Genomic DNA, 24118 nt, shown 5'->3' on the forward strand with positions numbered 1-24118 from the left:
TGGGAACAAGAATATATGATACAGCACCTTCTGAAGATTCTCAAATAACGGACAGAATTGTTTTCAGAATAATTTGCATGTAAAAGTGTCTGGGAAAAGACAGATTTGGTCTAGAAACAAGAGAGTAGCAGAGGAGACTTTATGGTGTTTGTGGAAAGGTGTGAGGAAAGAGCTAGAGTAGTCCCAGGTGAGGTGGGAGTCAGGCTGGTAGTGAATATACAAAAGAGATCTCAGAGGCTGAACACCAAGGATGATTCTCTGTGATCTGTGTAACTTTTCCCATTATCCTATTCTTAATAAATTAATAGCAGTTTGGCTACTCAGCTAACATCTCTTCTTTGGCAGCTAATTTGCATTTTTAAGAGAATCTGACAATATATATGCCAGAAGACCTGAGAGAGGGCCTTTCTCCCTGCTTTCGTCTTCCCATCTCACCACTGAGTGCCATAGAGTTCAGAAATTCAAGGGAGGACAGATGAAACAGGTGCCTACAAAGAGGCAAAGTTGACCCATGTACCCTTATACTTTCCTGGATGTTCAGGAGATGATCACATTTAGCACAAAGTTTTTAGAGGTGATGGGTTTGGAAAATCTTATGGGAGGTATAGGTGAGACCTAATTTTTCTCCCAATAATTAATTAATTAATTGATTTTGAGAAACATGTAGGAATTGCACTGCATTTTCCAGGTTTAGCAAAAGATGTCAGCTGAAGAACAGTCTTAAGACTTTCTGTAGCTGCTTAAATTATCAGTAACTCCTACATGTGTATTATTTTAGTATTTAATAAAAAAATGCTTTATCCATTTCACTCCAAAGTCCACTGAACACCAGCTTTAGCATGTTAAAGCTGCAGTGCACCAATATCTAATGTGGGTTTGATATAAGCAGTGCAGACTAACAAAAATTCCAAGACAGCCTAGTAGCCAAAGATAGTCACTTGCCAAGGAACCATGAGAGAAAAGGCAGATGACTCAACTGCAAGTCATCTCCTAAGTCAGACTGATCTCTGTCATAGACAATTTCTCTGCAGAGCAAGAAGATTAAAGATCATCCATTCTTGTGTTTCTTGTGCTACATAAAAGAAAAATCAGTAAGAGGTTTTCCAGAACTAGTATCAACAAATAAGAGTTACAGTGTTATAATCCTTGCAAGTCCTTGCAGTTAAAAGTAGTAAATGCTAACAGTGTATTTTCAAAATGAGGATGAAGCTAGAGATCAAAATGTTTAGGCTATGAAAAAATATAAGGAAAGCATGAGATATTACAGTAAGCAAGGGAAAGACAGAGTCCAAATATTAATGGAGAAAGAAAGAGGAAAAAATTCAGAGACATGCCTTACCCTGACCTCTAGCATTTTCATGAATAAGTTATTACCCTTCCATGTCATATTTGTATTCTAGCCTGGCTTTAATCTGCCATATTACTACAATATATTCCAGAGTTGGCTGTAATAGTCATGCTGTTTTCTGGAGTGACAGGGAAAGATGAGCATTTTATATGCAAAGTTGTTGTTTTCTACACACAGTCTCAATGATGTGATTTCCAGCAGTGTTCATTGGAAAGGCATTGCATATAAAGTGGCACTTCTGCAAGCTGAGATTTATGGTGTTATTAATGCAAAACAACGTTAATATTTTGTAAGAAAAAACATTTGATCCAAATTTTTTCTGTTAATTTAGCAAGGATTCTAATAAAATAATAATATTTGGAGGACACTGATACACTTTCACAGTGAGAAAATTAAATGTATTTTCTCATATATATATAGTCTATCTAGTGCATCTTTTGTCCTCCCTCTAATGTTCACACTTAAGCCAGCCCTAGCTTAGCTCACCTGACCCCCCAGGACACACTCATGCATAATCACACATAGTGGAACTACTCATGACAAGCACTTTGTCCCAAGTAGCACTCCCTTCTGATTTTAAATGAAGATGCTGAGCTCCAAATTGCAGCTCCTGAATTTTTTTATCCAACCTTTTATCTCCTTAGGGTAACAGCAAAAAAGATATTGTTTGATTTGTCCTGCTACTGAATATCAGCAGAAAGGAATGAAAAGGGCAATTCTGTCAGGTCCTGAGTACACACCAGCCTTCCAGGTCCCTTTTACACTTTCAGTTAGCCTGACTGGCAGTATTTTATTTACTCTAGACCCACATCTATGTTCGTCTTTCTTTTTTGGCAACAGCCTCACAGTTTTTCCTCATCACGTAAACACAAAACTGATTTCACATCCTGATTTCCCATTCTATGCCAAGCTGTAGTAGTAGACCTTGATGGTAACATATATTAGAGAGAGACATCATGATGTAATTACATTTTTTGGGACACATACACTTCAGATCTCAGCCAAAATAAGAAATTAAATCTTACCCCAATATTTAATCAAGTTTCTACTCAATCCTTCTAGAAGCATTCTTAGGCATTTGCTATTGAATGTGTATTTTTCCTGCCTAAGATAAACTTTTTCTAACATATTAGCAGAAATATTTTCATTTTAAGAACGTAGCTGGCAACTTAATCTATCAACACACAAGGCAAAATAGAGAATGTGGGAGCGCTGATTGTGTGGCATTGCTGACAGGAAGACAAGTTCTCTCTGGAAGTCCATTGTATGGGACTTTGAAAACAGATACAAAAATATCTTAATAGAAACTCTTACAGTTACTTCTCTGGATATCCTCTAGATAGAAGGCTCACCTGTAGCATGTAGAAAGATAGCATCTTTTCTGAAGCTGGAAGATAAGTCAGTGTGATCTAGCAGGTTATTTAATGGAAATTATAAAATAACACTACTTTGGCTGTTCAAATGAAAACAATTTTTTTTCTCTGTCTGTATTATTTAAAAGAATACATATGATTAACTTATTAGATCAGAATATTATTATGAGGAAACTTGGGGGTTGGTTTGGTAGCTGAAAAAAATATGTTACAGTACTTCTATGGATTAATCTGATTGTGGATTTTCTCCTACAACAAAAAAAGGACCAGACACATACATGTGCTTTTTGAATAAAGTATAAATTTCTTAGTCAAATTGGTCTGAACCATTTTAATTCTAACAGTTTAGAAACAAAAAAATTGTACCTGTGTTCATAACTGAAGCAGCAATAATGAAGACAGTGTCATTAATTCTCTTTTGCTTAATGCCTTAGGAGATGAAGCTCTTATTAAAGTGAACAAGGCTGAGTTATGTCTAATTTAATTCATATTTTATTGTCTCCATTCCTTATTGAATGGCTTATGAAACATCTTCAATTATGCACTGCAGTCCCATCATACCTATAGATCAGAACTTAACCCTGCATTTTATGATTCAAATTCCCTTCTACTGTGTTGGGAAACTCTATGAATATATTTCAAATTATGGTTTTACCTATTTTAGCTCATTTTTTCATAGGTCTTTTTAATTAAATCAATTTCATAGATGCTGAAAATTAATCAGGTATTGTATTTCTTTTTTAAACATGAGGAGTTCTTACAGTCTAAAAACACTGTACACAGGAAAATAAGTATATCTGTCTTGTAGAGTTCTGCAAATTGCAAAACATTAATTCAATAATCTAAGTAACAGTATATATCATTGCCTCAATATTATTAACTGTCTCGTAGATTCACGTGTCTCTTCTTTAAAAAAAAAGAACTTCTGTCAGAAAGTTGTGTAACAACAGATAGTAAATGTGACATATAGTTATTCAATCACTATGTTTTCATATAACTATGTATTTTTAGGTAATCTGTGTAGTGTAATAGTTATTATATTTCTATTCATTATTCTTACAAAACCCTTATTCTTCCTGTTACTTTGTACTATTATCCAATTGTTACATTTTCTTTCACACCTTTGTTTCACATATGTGTGATTTCTTTAAGGTTTTAGATTGCTTGCATTTTGCTTTCTGTACAGAAGGACAGACGTGGGACACACTGCAGTAGTTGGGCTGTAACTTCCTTTTTTCAGAGAAAGATTTTCACTTTTAGCTTACCAGTGTAGCTGTTGGAGGTCACACCACGTGACCACAGGTGAAAAGTGGTTTCCATCACTGTGGAACAATGCTGAAGAAAATTACTGATTTTGTGACTGATTTTAGAGGTAGTCTTCAACCTCATGTCTGCTTATTTTACTTGTCTTCTCTGCTCATACCAGAGATGGAGATTCACTGAACAATGTGAATTCTAAATATAGACTGAAAGAAAATTCAGTTTTTCCTCTGCTAGTGAGAAATTCTAAGCTGAACCTCAAAAGATAATTGTCTTCTTAGTGGGTTACCTCATTCCTCTAAGGAATAACTTAAGCTAAGTCTGTCTCATTTCACTAAAGGTCTTTTCTTTAATTTTTTCCCCCTGTATTTTATTATTTATGACTCTCCTTTTCTCTCCATTACCATCTGCTGAGTCTTTAATTTCTCCATTTATTATTCTGCTGTGAACTTTTTCTACAAATAAGGTTTTTAAAAATAATGAAAGTTAAGATAAAATATTTTATATTTATTAAAATCCAGTAATTGCAAACTCTACTGAGTCACACTAATTTTGATTTACTGAGCCATCATTCCATAAAATGATTATTTTAACTTCTTTCATTTTATATATGTAGATCAGTGTCCATAGAGTCATGGTGGTAGATTGTAGTAGAGCAGACTAGGTGATAATCTACACTGAGGTAGTTTATACCATTAAATCTAACCATGCATTTCTGTTTCACAGAAATCAATCACTTTCATAATGGCTTTGTAAGTGATTTGAGAAATACAGGAAGCTGGGTATATTCTAAAATTTTTCACCTTTCATTTTCATTTCATTCTAATTAACATTTTAAAAATGCTACATTCATTCAAAAAATATGCACTAGAGCCCTTTTCAGTCTTTAAATTATTATTTTTATACATTTTTTATGCTTATAAAAAGTCCAGAGTTCCAGAAACAATCCTATTGACATAAAATACAATTATCAGCATGGCATCATGAGCATCATAAAATTTGCCCAGCATAAAACTCACTTGTCAGATTATTTCATAATTCATTGTCAAGCTTATGCTTTCCAGTAGGGAAAGCATAGCAATGATGCGTGGGTGATTCTGTCCTACCTGCTGCTGTTGATCTTCATCTTCTTTTCTTTGCAAGCTGCCTGTCCCTCTGAGTGCTTGACAACTGTTACAGCTTGACAGTGTGAGGGAGCAGAAAATGCTCAGCAGCCCATGATCACTATTAATGCCGGAGTTTAATTGCAACTTACTGAAATCCCTAAAGCTGTTTCTAACCATTCTTTTGTATTTTAAATTAATTACCATTATTGTTGCAACATTATTTCAATGTGAAAACTTCTGATGTTCTCACAACTAATATTTGTTCTCACAATTAATATTTGGAATATTAATTCTTGAACTACATATGTGGAGGCAAGTCCTCAGCATGCCCAGAAGTTATTGTGATTTCCCTCAGATGTTGAACATTGGTTGGACACGCCATCATCTTCAATGTCAATCTTCTATGTTTATATTCCCTTCCCTCATTATTGTAGCCCTGAGACACTTCTTAATTCTGTCAGTGTTGTTGACATTTTTACTTCCATGGGAAGCAGGGAAGATCTATTACCCCTTTTTTTTAATATAATTGTAACTGGGGAAAAGTTGAATAAAACAGCAGCTATTGTTACAAGTCCAAAGTAGGGCAACAAAGCTGTGAAGGGTCTGAAGCACAAGTCTTAAAAGGAGCAGCTGAGGGGCCTGGGGATGTTTAGCCTGGAGAAAAGGTGGCTCAGAGGAGACCCTATCACTCTCTACAAATGTAAGTCAGGTGTGGGGTCAGCCCCTTCTCCCAGGTAGCAAGTGAGGAAATGGCCTTAAGTTACACCAGGGGAAGTTTAGGCTGGGCATCATGGACAATTTCTTCACGAAGACGGTTATTTTCATGATTGGATACAGCATTGGAACAGGCTGCCCAGGGAAACAGTAGGGTTGCCATCCCTGGAGGTGTTTAAAAGATGTGTAGATGTGGCGCTTGGGCACTTTGTGTAGTGGAGGATGTAGTAGTGCTGGGCTAATGCTTGGACTTGATGATCTTAGAGGTTTTTTCCAGCCTAAGCAATTCTATTAGTCTGTGAACCCAGTGTTTCGTCAGAGCAGGGGGCAAAGATTTGCTATTTGTTCTCAGTCACAATCAGATGTGTTATCCCTTAGGTTTTTTCCCTTTCAGCAGAACTGGGAGTAATGTTTCAATAAGAAACCTGGTTAATAGTATTCCCTGCTCAGCTGGTGTGGCTGTTAGCAGCGCTAACAGAAGTTGTGAAGAAATAGATGTTATTGTTGTTGAAAAGCAAAAATAAGACATTCTTACAAAAGAAAAACCTCTGTTAGCATGCCTTCTTGAACGTTCCTAGAGCTGATGGTAAGGAAAATTCGTGATCAGAGGTAGTTTCCAGAAGAATAAGTGACGCAAACGCTTGAGTAAATATGAACAGAAAGAAAAAGTATAAAATGTTCACAAGCACTATTTTAGTTCTCCATGGGTCTTTTGACACAGCTGTGAGAATCTGTTTACAGTAAAATAGGCAACACAGAATTTTACACTTAATTTATGTAGCAACTATGAAATGTATGCAGACATTGGAATATGTCTTTTTCTCCTTTGAAATGGTTGCTCTAAGCTAAAAAAAACCTTAGCTTTTGTGTATGTTAAATGGGTGATTGTCAGTGGTTTAGTATTATGTATTAGGCATGTTTCTAACATGGCAGTAACATAACCTAAATATGTATCTGTAGGTAATCTGCAAAAGGCTAGAGTGCTGTACTGTTCATTTCAACTAGCAAACTCCTCCGCAATCACCCCATTAGAGCTTCTGAGTTCCCACTAGTCTACTAGCTTCTTATAATTGTAAACCTTGTTTAACTAGTTTTGTCTCTTCATCATTCTCTTTGATCTCTGTTCTGCCTTTGCTTAGCAAATTTCTTGTCTTCTGTCCATGCTGACTTCACATGCCCTTTTGGGATTATCTGTCTGCCCCAGCTCAAAATGAGGTTCTGGATGTATGCTAGGAGGTTTTTGTGTATTCTTTATTTGTCTCTCTGCTATAGTTTATGTGTCATTTCTTCTGTCATTAATATTTTTCCATGTCAAAATTTCCATGTCACCATCACTTTTTTCCTCTCTTAAACCAGATTTTCCTATTTTCCTATCCAACTAAGTCTTGCAGGCAGGCTCTCAGAAGTCTCTGATTATCACAGCATTTGTCTGGGAGATAAGTCATTTAGGGTAGTAGGACACCAAATATCATAAATTTGCTCAGAGTTGGGCTGAAAAAAAGGTTGCCAAGGTTTTGTTACTCTGGACTGGTTTAGTGGGTGTCAGTTTGAGCATTAGACAACTACAGACCTGTGGAAGGAATGGCCATATTAAGAACTCAACCGTAGGCCAATGTTTTCCCTTTTTTCCCCAATTTCTTTAGATATCTGTAGCCTTTTGGCTGGATTTAGAATGATCGAGACATAGCTGTGATGCACTGAAAAATTTCTGCATAAAGAGAACCAATTGGGATGAGCCAGGCTCTAATGGGATCAGCCAGGAGTTGGGAATGACCGTGGGGAAATCTAAGTGCACAGCGTGGATCAGAGTCAGATTCTGGCTACCCCAGGGCTATGGAGCTGGGCAGAGTTAGGGTGCACAGAGAAGGAAATGTTGCACCCTTACAGACTCTTTCAAGAGACACGGCAGACAGTAGGTTGAAGAATTAGAAATCAGCTATTGACTTACTTTCCTCCAGCTCTCGCCCAGATAACATAGATGGCCTAGGAAAACCATGGCAATACAAGAATTTAGACCAAAATTCAGCAATTCAGTTCTATTTATAATAGCAATTAATTGTTTAATTACTACTATGAACATAAATACTCTGTAAATATTTGGAAAAGTTCTAATCTCATTTAATTTTCCAACTTCCCACAGCCCCGTATTGAATTCTTGATGGCTCTATCATAAAGAGGTCTCTTCAAATTTGCTGCTTTGGACTGCCTCAAATAATTAAAAATCCACCTATATCTGCCATTAGCCCTTCTGGAATGAGAAAGCTTGTGAATTTCTCGTTAATTTGTTTTTCATGCACACAGGCCATGACTTGGATTCAGAAATGATAGGGAGACCCTCCTTTCTTGAACTGCAGGGAGTCTTTCTAAGTCTCATTGTATTAACATTGTTCACATATTCATTCACAATTCGTGAAGAATAAAGTTATTGTAACACAATAACCAGCTGCAAATCCAGACATAAGAACCATGTTTGAAGCAAAGATGACACCAAATCATAATCATTCTTATTCTGACTTAATATCAGTATACATCTCTAATGTAATTGCCCTCTGCTTTTGCTCTTCTATGTCTAGTAATTAGTGTAAGAATAAAAACTCTTATATAACTAAGAATAACTGTGGATTACAGATAAATATATATATTTACTAATAGTAGCTATATTAAGAGCCACATCAAAGGAGAAATATTAAACAATTGTCTAAGTAACGTTCAGATTTCCAGTTCAGTGACTTAGATATAATTGTTTGTTTCAATTACAATACATTTAACATGCATTCTGATTCATGAATTTAGCTACCTTGATTTAACCTTACAGCTAACCAAGTCTCTTTAATGCTCAGGCACTAAAAACAGCAATGGTAGCCCTTTGAAAATATGGGCAAATGAGGAATTTTCTATACAACATCAACATACCATTTTAATTTTTCCTTTAACCTCAGAGTAATGATGAAAAATAAATATAATATGTTTTTGTGATATGTTATTTATGGTCTATTTTACAGATGTTTATGGACCTCTCTGGTATTTGTGGTGTTTTTAATACAACAGAGGAAATGAATATTTTAAAGCATGTGCTAGTGACGAGCACCATTAGCTGTGGCAGTTCTAATGAATAGTCTTAAAAATCTAATAAAATATACTGTTCACTCCTACATATTGTGTTAAGTTGCTTTCAAGATAAATTGAAAATATATTAGTTAGGCTGAATTAATTGTAAACTTATTTAATATTTTTGCATGATTCTTTAGACTGTCTTTGTTTATTTGGCTGCCAATACTTGTCAATTACTATCACAAATGATATGCAAATATGTAATTAATTTAAACAGTGACCCTATGCTTAATGATTTGTTGTTTTTGCTTTTCATAGCAGAGTGTTAAGTCAAATCATGAGTAGATTTTCTGTTTTTCCATTTATTCCATCTGGTTTAGAAACATGAAATATTTCTAATAGTTCCAGCAATCTCTCCTACAATGAGGTTTCCAAGAAAATTGCTCTTTGTTATCATGCACTTTGTAGTTAGGATTTATGTGGCGTTTAGGGGCGCAGAAATTAATAAATCTTTATTTCAAATCCAATAGCTGTTACTGGAGCATTTGGAGTGCCTTGTCTCAAGACACGAAAGGTCCCTGAGGATGACAGTGGTGAAACGGCAAGCACAGTCTCCCTCAGGGGTTTCCAGTGAAGTTGAGGTCCTCAAAGCTCTGAAATCTCTGTTTGAGCACCACAAGGCTTTGGATGAAAAGGTACAGTATGGAAAAAAAACTTGCTAAAAACACTCTTCAACTTGCCTAATTGTGCTTTATGATGCAGCAGAGCAACAGTATTGTTTATTTACTCCTTGGAATACATACCGTACTTGGAGCATTTACAGGTGTCCAGAGAAATCAGGATGGTAAGCATGTATGGCAAATAGCTGTAATGCACTCAGAGTCACTTCAGCTATCTTTTATAGACAATAGAAATTACTTCTCAAAATAAGCAAATCTCACCCCTACCAGACATGTTTTTCCTATTTAGCACAAAATAAAGATGATCCTGTAGAATTTATTGGGTGTAGAATGTGATTTTAAGTTATGGTCATGAAAATGCAGGTATACCTCAAATTTTAAAAACACACAGAGAGGCAGAATGAGTTCTTCCTAACTACATAAGGGAACTTGGCTCTTAGATATTTTTAGGAGAAAAACCTCCTTAATTTCAGAGATCTTTTTAGCCTTTGCTACACAAAGACAGCATTCCCTTTACAAGGAACATAACCTAAAGTAATTAGTACATTCTTGATTATCAGTGGTGAGGAAGGGTCTGCAGAATCAAGGTAAAAAACGCTGATAACTGCATCCAGTCATGCTAATGAAGAGGGTCCTTACATTGCATTCCTCATCTATTCTGTGCTGGAAAGACTATATTCAAAGTGAATGAAACTTTGTTCAACTATGAATTATCACCTTGAGTATTGTGTACATGAATTCAGAAATCCAGTACAAGTCTAGAAACAACATGCTCGGAAGGCGACTTATCGAAATTATTAAGTGCCTCAAAACTACACATGCAGGGAGCACGTGAGAAACAAGGCTCATGAGCAAAGAACTTCATTCCTTATGGGGTCTGTTTTGGCTGGTTTGCTCATTGCTGCTTCTCTGTTTGAGATGGTTGGGTAAGCAGGGATGACATTGTGCAGCACAGCCTCCGAAACCGAAACCATTGACTCCACAGATGAGCTGTATTGTACAGAACCAATTTAATGGTCTCACAGGAGCAAATTTAACTTTCAGAAATAGACTCAGAAAGTTGACTTTACTTAATGAACTGAGGTAGCTGTAGATATATAGCAATATATATCATTGGTAATGAAAGGATGAGACTCTGTGGGTTATGAGTCATTATAGGTTAGCTATTATGTTCAAATTTAAATAAATTAAGGAAACTTAGGCTAAATAAAAACTTATTATGTGTTTAGGTATATTTAGGGTTATGTGTTCTACTCAGATATCATGAAAGCATCTTCAAAGAAAATCTAGAAAAGGAACTATAATGACTTCTAACCACTGTAATAAGATTTTAGATGTCATTAAGACTTTAAAAATCCTGTATTATTACAAAGATCTTTTGAAGATCGATGGGATTTATACTCTGAGCTTTGATCTTTTATCCAGCACTTTAAATATTGATAAAACTAGGGTAGAGAGCTCTGCAGCTTTTATACTTTTTGACATTGTGTTGGATAAGTATGAGAAATAGTAAGAACTAAACTTGAGATCGATTCTGATTATTCAACAGTTGTGTACCTCTTACACATTTTCTTTTGTGAATGCTTTACTGTTTTGGTATTATGCAGTTTATTTTACATCCCATTTTGAAAACTATTGTATGGAATTAGATTGAAGCTACATGTAATATTTTGACTTGAATTATTGAAAAATTTGCCTTACATTGTTAAAAGAAAATTCTATTCTTATATTATTTTAAATGAAATAGGTTAAAATCAGTATTTAGCACATTAAAATTTTTTGGAATGACACAGATAGACATCTTATGTATCTAACTGATTCCTGTCCCAGTGGTAATGACAATTATCAGGTTAGAAAAGTCAACCATCTGCAATCATTATAAGAAAAGATTCGTTCCGTTATAAAACAAGTTCTGAAATCAGTCAAAATTACTTTTCCAACATGCTGTTTATCTTTGTGTTGAACCTTTCATATTTTGATGCAATAAATCATATTTTTGCTATAAAGCATTCTGAGATAAGTCCAGTAAACAGTTTAATAAATTATTTTAAAATAATTTGTTATAAGCCCAGACCACATTATTTTAAAGTACAAATCCTATATAAAAATATCTGGTTTTGTTACAGTGTCTCTGGAAAGATTGGATCAAAGTTGTCGCAGATATCACCCAGATACTTGATAATATAATGCTTTCACAAATTGTCAGCATTATGGTGATTTTTATTTAAAAATAATGAAAGTAAAAAAGACTGCATGCACCCAAATGTGCTAAAATTTTTTTTATGGCATGTGAGTCATATATTCTGCATGGTGACAGAAAAGTTATGTAAGTTAGATTTGTTTCAGACCCTTCAGAAATAAGATATCAATCCGCTTATAAAAATGCATTGAAGCTTTTCAGGGACAAGTAGAACAATGTGGGTTGGAGCTCCTCAGAGACATCTGGCTCAACCTCCTGCTCAAAGCAGGGCCAACTGTTTCAGGTTGCTTAAGGTCCTGTCCAGTAACTTCTGAATAATTTCTAGGCAGCAAACCTCTTCTGGTGTTTCACCACCCTCACTGTAGTTTTTTTCCCATAATACCTATCTGGAGTTTCTGTTGTTGAGTGTTGCACTGGTTCCCTCTTGTCCTGCAAGGTCTTCCCTTCCTACATCTGCAAGAAGAATCTAGCTGTGTTTCCTCCACATCTTCTGGTTAGCTGGTTGTAGACAGCAATTAGATCTCCCAGGAACAGTTCCTCCTTCACTTTGACCAGGCCGAGCTCTCTCAGCCTGTTTCATATACTGTGTGCTCCAGCCTGTGGCCAACTTGGTGGGCCTTCATAGAAATCTGCCAATGTCTTTCTTCTGCCAGGAATCTCAAAACCAAATGCAGCCTCAAAAGTCTGGAGATGAATAGTAATTTTCTCCAACCCACGGGCCAAACTGTGTGCTGGCCTTTTTCACCACTAGGTCTTTTCTGCAAAACTGCGTTCTCTTCCCAAAGCCTGTCTCATTCTCTAGGGTTGTGCATTTTGTGGCAATGGAATGCCACACAGACATTGTGTCACTGATCACAAACCTCTGAACCTTGCAGTCCAGTCCATTTTTGATGCACCATGGAATCTGTTTCACCAATTTACATCTCACCAGTTTCTCTAGGTATAAATGGAAGATCTTGCAGAAAATCTCAGTAGAGACAAAGAGCATTCACTGTTCTCCCCTCACCCGTGGAACCAGTCCTCTCATCATGCAAGGCAGTGAGATTGGCCAGGTATCATTTGATTTTGACAAGACCATACTGGCTCTCCTGAATCACCATCTTAGCCTTTATGTGCCTGAAAATGCTTCCTGGAAGATTTGCTCTATAACCTTCCCTATGCTGTCCAGCTTGTACTTTCCTGGATCTTCCCAGAATAACTCCTGTATTTCATGAAGCAGGACAAAACTTTTGTGAGTTTTCCACTCATCAGGAATCTCCCTGACTTCTGGTACTTTCAAAGTAGAAAAAGGTCTTCTTATGACAAGCTAATGAAGTCTCTTGGCATCCACGGATGGAGTCAATGAAGTTTGACCTATGTATGTCTTGTCTTCCTATATTGTGGGTAACGCTTCACCAACACAGACTGCTGCTGTGCTCAGGGGAGGCCTACAGGCAGAATCTCACAGTAAAACTGAGTCAAAAAAACACAATTTATGATACACTGATGTCACAGCAAAATAAACAGTGCCCCAGCAGAAAATGCACACGAAGCTGAAGTACGTTAATGGATAAAGAGTAATAAAAACTGTCAGAAGTGCACTGGAAATGTATCATGATCCTTTGCAAATGAGTAATGCAAATTTTTATTTAATTTTTTCTTCACAAAAAATGTTGACTGAAACTATTAATGTGGATGTTGCATTCTTGGAAAAGCATAACATAATATTTTCATGAGAAGTTTTGCCCTTTAAACTTACAAAAATATGAAGAAAATCTTAAAATTCTTCTTGAATGCCAATTTTCTTTCATGTTTTCACTTCCTACACTAAAACAACTTGATGTGTTGTAACAAGCTTTGCCACAAAACCTGACTGATCATGAAAGGATTGCTACATGCACAGTACAAGAACTATAAAACCATCCTCATTACTATAAGAAAATGCAATGAAACCTGCTAACAGATTGGAAAGTGAAAAATAAAATGTATCAATTTCTAGGCAGGCCTGCTTAAGTATAAAAATAATCAGGAGTGATACCTTATTTCAGTCTGTTGACTTTCTATTACCTGAAGTCTGGGCTTTGCTTTTACCTTTTGTCCAAAAGATAGATCATCACAGAGAGATCACAGCTGTGATCGCATTATTCTGAGAAAATATGGCTGTCATTGTAGTTTTTTCAGTCTGACAGCTCCTTCAGCATCCCTCTCATTATCCACATGACACAATCCTGGAGAATGAAAGCTTGTCATGAGCTTCCCATGTGAGAGAGCCTGTTTGGCTGAGCCCAGTAAGTAAGTAAGTAGGAAATGGTAAGAGTATGCTTTTAGTCTTAGCCCATTATCTGTACGAGACCTTAGTAGAGCCAAACAAAAGTCTTCACAGACTGTTTTAATGTATTTTACGAGAATTTTTGCTTTAGGGCCTGGGGATAATGACAGTGTTCATTTAGTTTAGAAATGTTTACCATTATATGTGTCCCTCAGAAAAATCTCATTGTGTCTCCTTGGGTAAGTTGTGCCACAGCAAATGAAATGGATACCACACTAACTGCATTTATTATTATTATTATTATTATTTAGAAATTTAATTTGAGAGAAGTTATACGTTTGCAAAAAATTTTGTATATCTAACTATGCTAACATTTTTAGAAATACAAAACCAAAGCAAATGGGCAGTTCTGCTAGCAATTTTAAATTTTCATCATGTGAGAAGTTAAATTCAGTGACTGTTTTACCTAAGTGTAAGTTTAGGTTATATGTCACAAACAACAAGCATTGTTTAAAAAATGTGAAGTTTGAAACACCAGAATTAGGAGTGATTTGGGCTAGGACCAGTGTGAAATTCTGACTTAACATTTCTTATACAATTTGCCATTGTATAAGTCAGTTGAAATTCATAGCAGTGTTCATAGGGTGGAAGCCTCCCTTCAGTTATTTACCCTGTCCTTCTTAATGCTTCAGGTCTCAAGCACTTCTCTTATTGCCGCTAAGTAGTTCATACTTTTGTTGTGTGGCTTTTTTCATGCAATGAGAAGTTGTGGAACTAATGTAAGGCAACACTGCAAAATATTTTGTGATATTATATGTGAATATACATGGAATTTTTTCTAAAAGAGCGAGTAAAGACAATATTTCCTAGAAATCATTGGAGTTGAATAAAAAATAGAAGCTCATGTTAACTTCATGGTTAGAATAGACATTGAGTAGGTCAGGAAATATATAGTCCTTATGTACAATTCAGAAAGAACAAAAGGTAGAAAAATTATTATGTTACTTGTGCCATTCTATAGTTCTACTAGCCTTCTAATATAGATCTGATGATTGTTGTCCTGCAGACATTTTTCCTCTTTTGCTTTAAACTTTGGGTTCAACTTTTAAAATGTACATTTGGAAAGAAGAAGCAACTTCTCCAAACCCAGTTTTTTGGTCAGTGTTGTACGAAAAGCATCCAGTTGATCTTCACAGTGGAAAGCAGCTACCAGATGTTACTGTCTTAGCTAAGAATCAAAAACCCACTGGTTCTCTTGAGATTAATTTATGGCAGAAAAGCATAGTTGATATTCTTACAAACAAAATTAGCCTATTCGTGTCAGCATTGTCACTGTCTTTTTATTCATTAGCAGGTAACTAGGAGAACTTTTATACAATACACTGTTTATCAAAAAAAAGTGATTCAATTCTACTGTGCAAGTGTTTTCTTAAAAGCTTTTTATGGGCTGCAGATCTGAAGAGAATGAAGCAAGAATTTGACAGCAAGCAAAAAAGTGGGAAGCAGTTGCTAGGAGACAGAGAAAGATGGGTGATATTTTGCACTGACAGCAGTGCTAACATGACATTGACTGTGTTACATTTAAAGATAATGTGGTTGCATTTAAAAGCCAGAAGAATACTCAGTCATCTGGGCATATGTTGGATACACCCTCTAACATGGAGAGAGCAACTCTTTTCTGCTGTGTCTGTGACACTACAGTCATAAAGTCACAACATGGAAATAATTAAAAATCACTAGTTTGAACCCTCTGCTATGTTAGGGACACCATTCATGGCCCATGTTGCTCTAGACCCCATCCAAACTGGCCTTGAACGCTTCCAGGGGTGGGGCATCCACAGCTTCTTTGGGAACCTGTTCCAGTGGCTCACCACTTCCACAGTAAGAAAATGTCTTCCTAATACCTAATTTAAATCTGTCCTCTTTCAGTTTCAATCCCTTCCACCTTGTCCTGTCACTATCTGCCCTTGTGAAAAATCTCCAGCTCTCTTGTAAGCCCCCCTTAGAAACTGGAAGGTACTATAAGTTCACCCTAGAGCCTTCTATTCTCCAGGTATTTGTCCTTTAAAAATGTGTATGATAGCATTTCTGTTAGATCAGTTGACATCTGATTAGTCTTTGTGAAACCTTTTTTAGTAAAGCTCTATCATGTGCCCAAGAAAATAAAAATATTTTGAGGAATTATATGAAATTTAAGCAGAGTAACTTCTGAAGTGATACACATGATCTCAGTAAGATAGTTCTTATTAACTACAGTTACTCACTTACTGTCACTTCCAGAAAATAGAAAACAGTGTAATATGCCAATCACTAATTGGCATTCATCACATAAAAAAATCCCTCAAACAAATATTGTCAGATAAAAATAGTTTGCATTTGTTCCAGTTCCTTTTTCTATAACAAGATAGTGACCTGGAGAAACCACCTTTCCTGCATCTCTCAGAAATTAGGATGGTTCTGTTTGAGATTTTTTTTGCTGTGAACAGAAATTTGAAGAGAGAGTCCAGTAAAAAATCCTTTGTAATACACTTGTGTATGACTGACAAAGAAATATAAAATGAGAAATAAAGTTACAGCTTTAACCAGAGCAGATTTCTCCTTCAGATCAGACTGCTGATGTAACTTATTTTTTTACTAATAGAATCAAAGATTTTCCTCAACTTCAACAGCTTTATTTATGTTTGAAAATGAAGAATTAGTTGCAGCCTTTCCAATGTCTCTATGGCAAATGGGAATCTCAATTTATTGTTCACTGGTCAGATGAAAGGAAAAAAGATACTTTCTGTGCCAAGGCAGAATTGATTTCATTTCCTTTAGCAACTGTTAGACTCAGAGAACAAATAAGAGCCATCAGACTGCAATTTTGGTTAGGTCATTATAAAAAAAGGCAGTGTATTAGCTATGTATGTGGGAGGAAGGTGAGGTAAGGCAGGACAAAGGAAACAGCTTCCAACTGTTACTCTGTCTTACACTGGAAATGTTTAATGTTGTCACTGACAACAGGCCAAGAATGAAAAGAAATGTATTTGAATATAATAGCTCAATAGTCAGAATAGAAACATTAATTCTCTACCTAGTTTTGCTGAAGTGCCATGTAAAAAATTGTGTCTCCAGAGCTCTCTGTTGTTTAGAGGGAGTGTTGTTAACAAGCTCTAAAATGGCTGTATAAAACCCACTAGGATTCAGTTCTACAGTGCCACAGTGTGTAAACTTTAAGGGTAATTCTTCTGATTCCAGCTCCTTGTAGAGCTGTGACATCCTCAGTAATGTGGCCTGGCAGGTTTGAAAATTCTAATACCATTCAAAGTGAATGTCAGTGTAAGAAATATTACAATGCATTTTTTTTAAATACTTTGTCCTTTATAAAACACTCAGACTTGAATACATGAAGGTTTCAGAAAAAAATTCAAGTAAAGTTGCCAACTCGTTGTATTTCATTTTGGCTTTTAACAACTGCCTGCTTGTAAATTTTCTCTTAATCATTCTGTCCCAAGGCAGCACTAACAGCCAAAGAGATTGAAGCCAGAAACATGATTGTAATTTTTCATATCTAATCCGAGATTTTTGTTAAAAAGTTGTACACCAGCTCCCATGGCAGTTAGAGAAGTTGAAATCAGGCCTCTTGGAGACAGGTCTACACCCCTCACTAGTTTTAAATAAACTATGTAAAGAGGAACAAAAGCCTCAAAGTACTGCGTAAAAACTGCATTTGTTAGAAAGGGTGAATAGTTTTAAGTATTTGCTTCCTGAATATGTATTTCATCTTTAGATTAGTCAGTTTTAAAGTCAACTGAACATGCTGTGTTATAGTTTTGCTAACTAATTTTCATCTACTGAAGTCTGATCCATTCTTGGGATATATTGAATCTGTTAGCAAAATCTCATTTCAGTCAGTACCAAATAAAAATGAACTGTGTAAAAAAAAAGGTAATATTTATTAGACTAAGAGCTATCACTGGAAAAAATATGAAAGCTTTAGGATATATACAACTGTTTTAGGGATCTCCTGTATTTGTCACGGATCTGAAAACAATGAAAACATGTCATCTTTCTTTGTTTTGAAAGTTTGAAAGACTGGTTTTGTTTTGCATAATTTTCCAGCTACATCTCTTGGTCTAATTTGGTATGCTACCTTACCCTACAAACATTGCTAATAGCCTTAAACATCCATGGATCAGCAGCTGGAACAGCATTGCTGCAGCATAGCTGGAACATGGAAAGAAATATACTTGGAGTGAGGTGCCTAATGAAGTTCTGTAAATTAGGAAAGTCACAGGGTCCCTTAGCAGTCAGGAGAAAGTCACACACAGCACTGGAGGTCACTTCAGGTCTGATTTGCCTTTGGTTTTACTGCAGCTACATTGCTGGCTTAGGTTACACGAGCTACACGAGCTAACAATTAGCCAGGGCACTCAAACCAGCTCTCAATGTGTCTTCAGATACATTTAGTATTAACTATTAATAATCAATATTTATTGATAATTAAAATGCTACTACTAGTAATAATTGAGATCATAATCTTCTTCTGAACAGATTAGGTTATTTATGAAACTGGTGCAAACACAGAAGATTTTTCTGCTTATGAGAGTATATACATTGTTTATGACTTTTTGCAAAACTGAAACAAAGGCATGATGATATAAAAGATTTCTAGTATATGGGCCTGAAGGCAATGCTACAAGTTATTTTTCTATGAATTTATTGCACTCAGTTACTATAAACAGATTAGTTATCTTTCATGGAGTGAATTTAAAACATCTGCAAATGTTTTATTCTTTATCCTTTGTAAAAGATGTTTGTGAAAGTTTTGCTTTTATACCTAATGTGGTCTTAAAATATTTTCATTTGCTGTGTATTCCATAAAATTTCAGGCAGACTGTGGAACAGCCATGTGGCATTTAAAGTTTGACACCTATTTTAATGGGTTAAGTTTTCCTATAGTTAGGTTTAAATGTTTACTACACAGCATGTCTCTTGCAAGGGTGCAGCACACATGCCTGCAAGTGGAGTGGCAGGGCATACCGTAGAGCAAATGGCAGATTATATAATCTTTAAAGACTAATAGAAATTACGTTACTGCACATATTTTGATTTTTCTTCTAGGTAAGGGAACGACTGAGGGTTTCTTTAGAAAGAGTCTCTGCACTGGAAGAAGAACTAGCTGCTGCTAACCAGGAGGTAACATAAAACACTTTCTCCCCTTTTGAGATTAAATTTCTCTAATACTCTGTCCCATGTGTTCCCTGTCACTTTCTCCAAAGCTGTTAGAAAAAACCTCAATGAAGCAAACAAACAAAACTAAAGAAAAATTACATTCTGAGTAAGCTTCTCAGTGAGGCTTGTTTAAGGTGGTGCTAAGATTAAAAAACCCTTCTGTTTACCAATTTATTCCCTCCTCTTCCCTTGTGAGCAAGCCAAAATCCAAGAGCTAGTGACAGATTCCCAGATTTCTTATTAGACTTGAAAAATGAGTGAACCAACAAATGTCAGATGTCAGATACTGTAACAGTTCAATAACCTGAATTTCCATTTTACTATAAAATTAAGTAAAACGCACACACATGTATATATACTCATTATATAAATGTTCATTGATGAAGGAAGGATTATGGTGAAATGTAGGTTTGTGTCTTCCCTTTTAACTGTATCATGGTGTACTGTGGTGCCATGTAACTATTGTGAACTTGGACGAGAGGTATTTTTTCCTGTTTACAGACTGTTCTCTTTTGTTTGAAAGGGTGAACACCAAAACATATTTGTATTGAACAGCTGTACACTTCACACATAGAGAAAGAAAGTTTGCATCTTAGGTGATTTTGAGACCAAATAATATAAAAAATGGAGTCTGTTGGTGACTACCATTCCCCTATTGATCTGAACCCACCTGATGTGCTTTTAGCACCGTTAAAAATATGCCGGATAAGTAAGTTGGATTAAAAGTATTTTGGATTATGACATTTTTCTGGTGTCATTTTATTCAGGGTTAAGACAGAAACTGAAAGAAGACACAGACAACCTCCAATGCTACCAAACAATTTTTGAAAAGTGGAATAGCCATAATTCAGAATAATGTGTGATAATATAAACTAGAGAATCCTAATTTTTTTTAACTAATTTAAACTGGAAAATGTACTTTCTTAAAGTTACTTCTTAAAAGCAGGATCTTCAATTAAGATATTAGTACTTCTTTTTTTATAAGTATGATAAACTATAAACCTATTAAAAAGCTATTTTGATTCATGCCTTTGCTCTCTGAAGTAACTGCACTTTATCTGTTAAAAAATAAGACTCTTCTTTCAGAAGGATTCAGAAAAGTTGTGTTCAAATAATATAGTTACACTATGTTGTGTATTCTGTTATTTGCACTAGCATTTCTTAAATAGCAAGCAGTCCTTTTGGTCAGTCAAGCCAACTGAGATGCATTACACTCCTCCAGTCCCTCCTGCTCATCATCCAATTAAATCCAAGTTCACTTCACTGGGCATAGGACCAGGTCTTTAGAGAATTGTCTTGCTATTTAGAATTTTAAAAATTTAGTTAAACTTTTTAGACAGGAAGGAATAAAAGCATGCACAATGAAATTAAATTGAAATAGGACTTCCGTAGGTTTTTCTTGCCCCAAATCCTTAGAAATGTTGAACAATGTTGAAAGTCAATTAAATAATAATGAAAAAAGAGTGAAATGGGAAGAGAAGTGGAAGAGAACAAGTGATTTTCAAACAGTTATGCATTTGAACAAGAGTTCAGATAATTTTCACACAATTAGTTATTTAAGACAAAATTAATTAGAACACTGCAGTATTTAAGTCTAGTTGTATGATAAATTCCACAGTAAATACCCAGGCAATAAAACACTGAGCACTAAAAATATATTGTACTATATATAAAAACAAATGGGCTAAGTTTCTAGGGGAATTGAGTATATGCTTTTCCGTAATTTCTGTAGTCCTGTCTTGATGTCCTGGGTGAATTAGTATTTTCATTCATATCCATTTTCTCATACTTGTTCTGAGAGTGCACTATATTCAGGCTATATCTAAACATAAAGTGATGACAGTAAGCTGGTTCCCTGATTTAACAAATTATGTTTAGGTATATGACAAGTATCAGATAAAAAGTAGCAGAAATGTATATGCCTGAAAGCTTGTGGCTGTGGCTCTGACACAGCAGAAGTGAGAAATTGCAGACACTCATGAGTATTTACTGGAATTATTCTTATATTTAAAAAAGAAAAACAAAACAGGGAGAGAGCAACTATTCTCCATCATTTTCCATCATTAGGTGGTACCTAAGCTCTCATTTAACAGTCTTTTTGGCATATTACCTGCTATAATTTCTAATGTCCCCTGCCTCTCTGTTACCACTGTCCACGCAGCAGCAGCCAGGGAGACAGGGGAGATAGTTTAGCTTGTCAAAGAAGAACCTAAAAACGAGGCTCTTTCCCTTTGCTGAGATGGCAGCTACAGCTTTATTTCTTGGGATCCTACAGAGTGAGGTAGCAGGAGGGAAAGAGGAAGAGGGATTGATAAGCACTCCTTTTTGAAGACAGGGGGAAAGGGGTGGAGGGAATTCACACAACCAATAAGGGGAACTGGGGAGAAAAAGATTAGGGAAACTTACAATTCTACATTTTTGGGGGTACATTCTTTGAGTCATACCATTTTTCCTAACTGCATTACAACAATTACCTACATAACAAAGGGAGTGAAATCATCTGTAACTGGCAAAGCTGATTTCAGCTCTAGCTGCTAACAGTCTTGCAAAGCACTTAATACTGGATAGGAAACAGTAATAAACCTTGAACTCTAAGCTCCAGAGCAATTGGGTGGACATTTGGACCTGCTGGGGAAGCTCAGCTTGTATAACTAATATTTACATGTAGTTACACAAGGGTAATAGAGGAGGGTTTTCAACTTATGAGCTTATATTTTATTAAAGCTTATATTTTATTAAAGAGAGGATTAAAAATTCTTTAAATATGTGTTTTCCTAGGGGAAAAGGTTATTCGACTATATATTTTATTTTGTTGCAGCTGATTAGTGGCTGTGGAAGGGGCCATTGTACGTAGCAGCAAACTAAATTGCTTTTAGTGAGTTTTTGTGCAGACAGTTTTGGGCAAGATGACTGCAGTAATAAAATTCCATGTACATCCTCTTTTTTTTTTTTTTTCATTTCTGTTTACACTAAAAGCCATTACTAGTTCATGACTAGGAGATGTCTGTTGTAGACAAGATGAATAGAAGATACTGTTAGCAATTTTTTTTGAGAAATTTACCTCCTGTTTTTAATTAAAATTACTGTAAAACATTTGCTTACCCCTTAGGTGCTTTTAAAATTATGCTGGTTCTCATCTTCTTCCGTGTAACCTATGGTCTCTCCAAATAGTTTTATTGCTGAGGGTTATAATTTGCGGTTAGCAATTAGACAAGATGCAAGTGGGACATCAGTAAAAAAGCTCATTGGTATAATAGTGTTCTGTGAATATTTTTCAAGGGAAATGTGATGTTTTTCAGTGAGTGTATGAATACTTGCAAAGTTGAACAATGATCTGCTAACTAGCTTCCTTTTTACACACTAATTTGAGAAAAATGAGTCTCATTGGCAAGAAAGTGAATTTATCTTCATAGTTTTGTCATTCATGATCTTAATGGGAATTAACTTTCATGTTGAAAATACTGACAAAATGACTACTTTTGTTCTACAGCTTTAGAAATACTCTTATTACCATTACAAATGTGAATCTTTGTTAAAAGTATGCTAAACTATACACATGCAAACAACACACCAAGGTTAGTTATTAGTGCCATACATTCCCAGGACCCCAAGTGCTAGTATCTTCCACAGCTCAGGAGTATATAGATTATAGACCGTGACCCATAGTGACACTTTTACATCTATTTCTGCTGCAATGTGCAGTGTTGAGTGAAAACTGATGCAATTTCAAGTAACAGATCTCCCTGTTTCCCAGAGCCTTCAACAAATAGTTTTAAAATACACAAACCAAACAACTGTTAAAGCTTTTTTCCAAGGCTTGTTTTGTAAAATCAAGTTTTATACATAGTTAATACAATACAGGAATTATTATTTTTTTAATGGCTGTGCTTAATGTGCACATCATTTTTTTTCTGTTCACTTTAAACTTTATCCATCCCTTGCAACATCTTTCTGTGTTAATAAGAATCATATAATAAGTGGCATTCCAAAACCCTGTTTTGTTTCCACTTAATATGCTGTTTTTTCCATCTTTCCTCATTAGCAGAAACTGTGGCATGAAAAATATAGCTTTACTTACATTTATTGCCTCAAAGATACTCTTTAGGAACCCAGAAAACATTGGGACTGCATAATATTAAATTACAGAAATTACTGATTTGACTGTATATATCACTGTACTACCATATGCTTTTCCTCAGCATTTGTTCCAATTGCCAGTGCTATTTCCAAATGCCAAATAACATTCTATTGCCCCTGTCAACTGACACATAAATTGTATTTTAAAACACTCAGGCTTCATTTTAAAGCTTCATTGTTACAATTGCTTCTGCAAAAGTTTTCTTGACTTTGAGGCTAAATCTAGCTCCTGGGGCACTGAGAGATCTTGCAGGAGTTTTGGATCATAGCCCACTGCTTCATATAACTGCATACATTCTCCTGTTTAGGCAGTGGGTTTCTTCTTGATAATGGGTTAGTTCATTTATTAGGGTACCCTTTTATAGCATTTATGAAAGCATTCATAAATTATTTACATCACTGAAAAGACAGGATGGTTTGAAATTTCTAATTCTTTATGTTCCATACCAGAGACAGCAGAAAATGTAACCACTTATTCAGCAGAGAACTTCAAAATACCGTGTTAACTGCCAAAATTCTGCTGTTCAGACCAAATCAAGAACACAGTAAAAATTGCAGTAAAATTGTTACAGTTTTGGCTCTGACCATGAGGGATGCTGCAGACATGACTATGGTATCATTGCTGCTAATGAAATATTCTGTAGTAGTTAATGTATATATGTATTTCAAAGTGAAGTCTTAGCTAAATGTGGCATGTCCTTTTTAACCATGGTTGCATATGAAAACAAATTTCTATGCCTAGCTTTTTCATTTCCAGTTAGGCTAAGGCATTTTTTACAGGGGTTTC

The 24118-nt window shown here is 35.5% G+C and overlaps 1 protein-coding gene across 3 annotated transcripts in view; it reads left to right on the top strand.

The window, feature by feature from the left end:
* Nucleotides 1-24118, top strand: part of LOC131573468 (liprin-alpha-2-like) — a 281397-nt gene that overhangs the window by 172782 nt on the left and 84497 nt on the right. For 2 of the 3 annotated variants that reach the window (XM_058827455.1, XM_058827453.1), the window contains 2 exons: nt 9383-9547; nt 19084-19158. In XM_058827455.1, coding sequence (XP_058683438.1) covers nt 9383-9547; nt 19084-19158 — 240 coding nt within the window. The remainder of the gene's footprint in view (nt 1-9382; nt 9548-19083; nt 19159-24118) is intronic. The other variant, XM_058827454.1, reaches the window with a different exon arrangement.

This window comes from Poecile atricapillus, chromosome Z, assembly GCF_030490865.1.
Source record: "Poecile atricapillus isolate bPoeAtr1 chromosome Z, bPoeAtr1.hap1, whole genome shotgun sequence".
NCBI lineage: Eukaryota > Metazoa > Chordata > Aves > Passeriformes > Paridae > Poecile > Poecile atricapillus.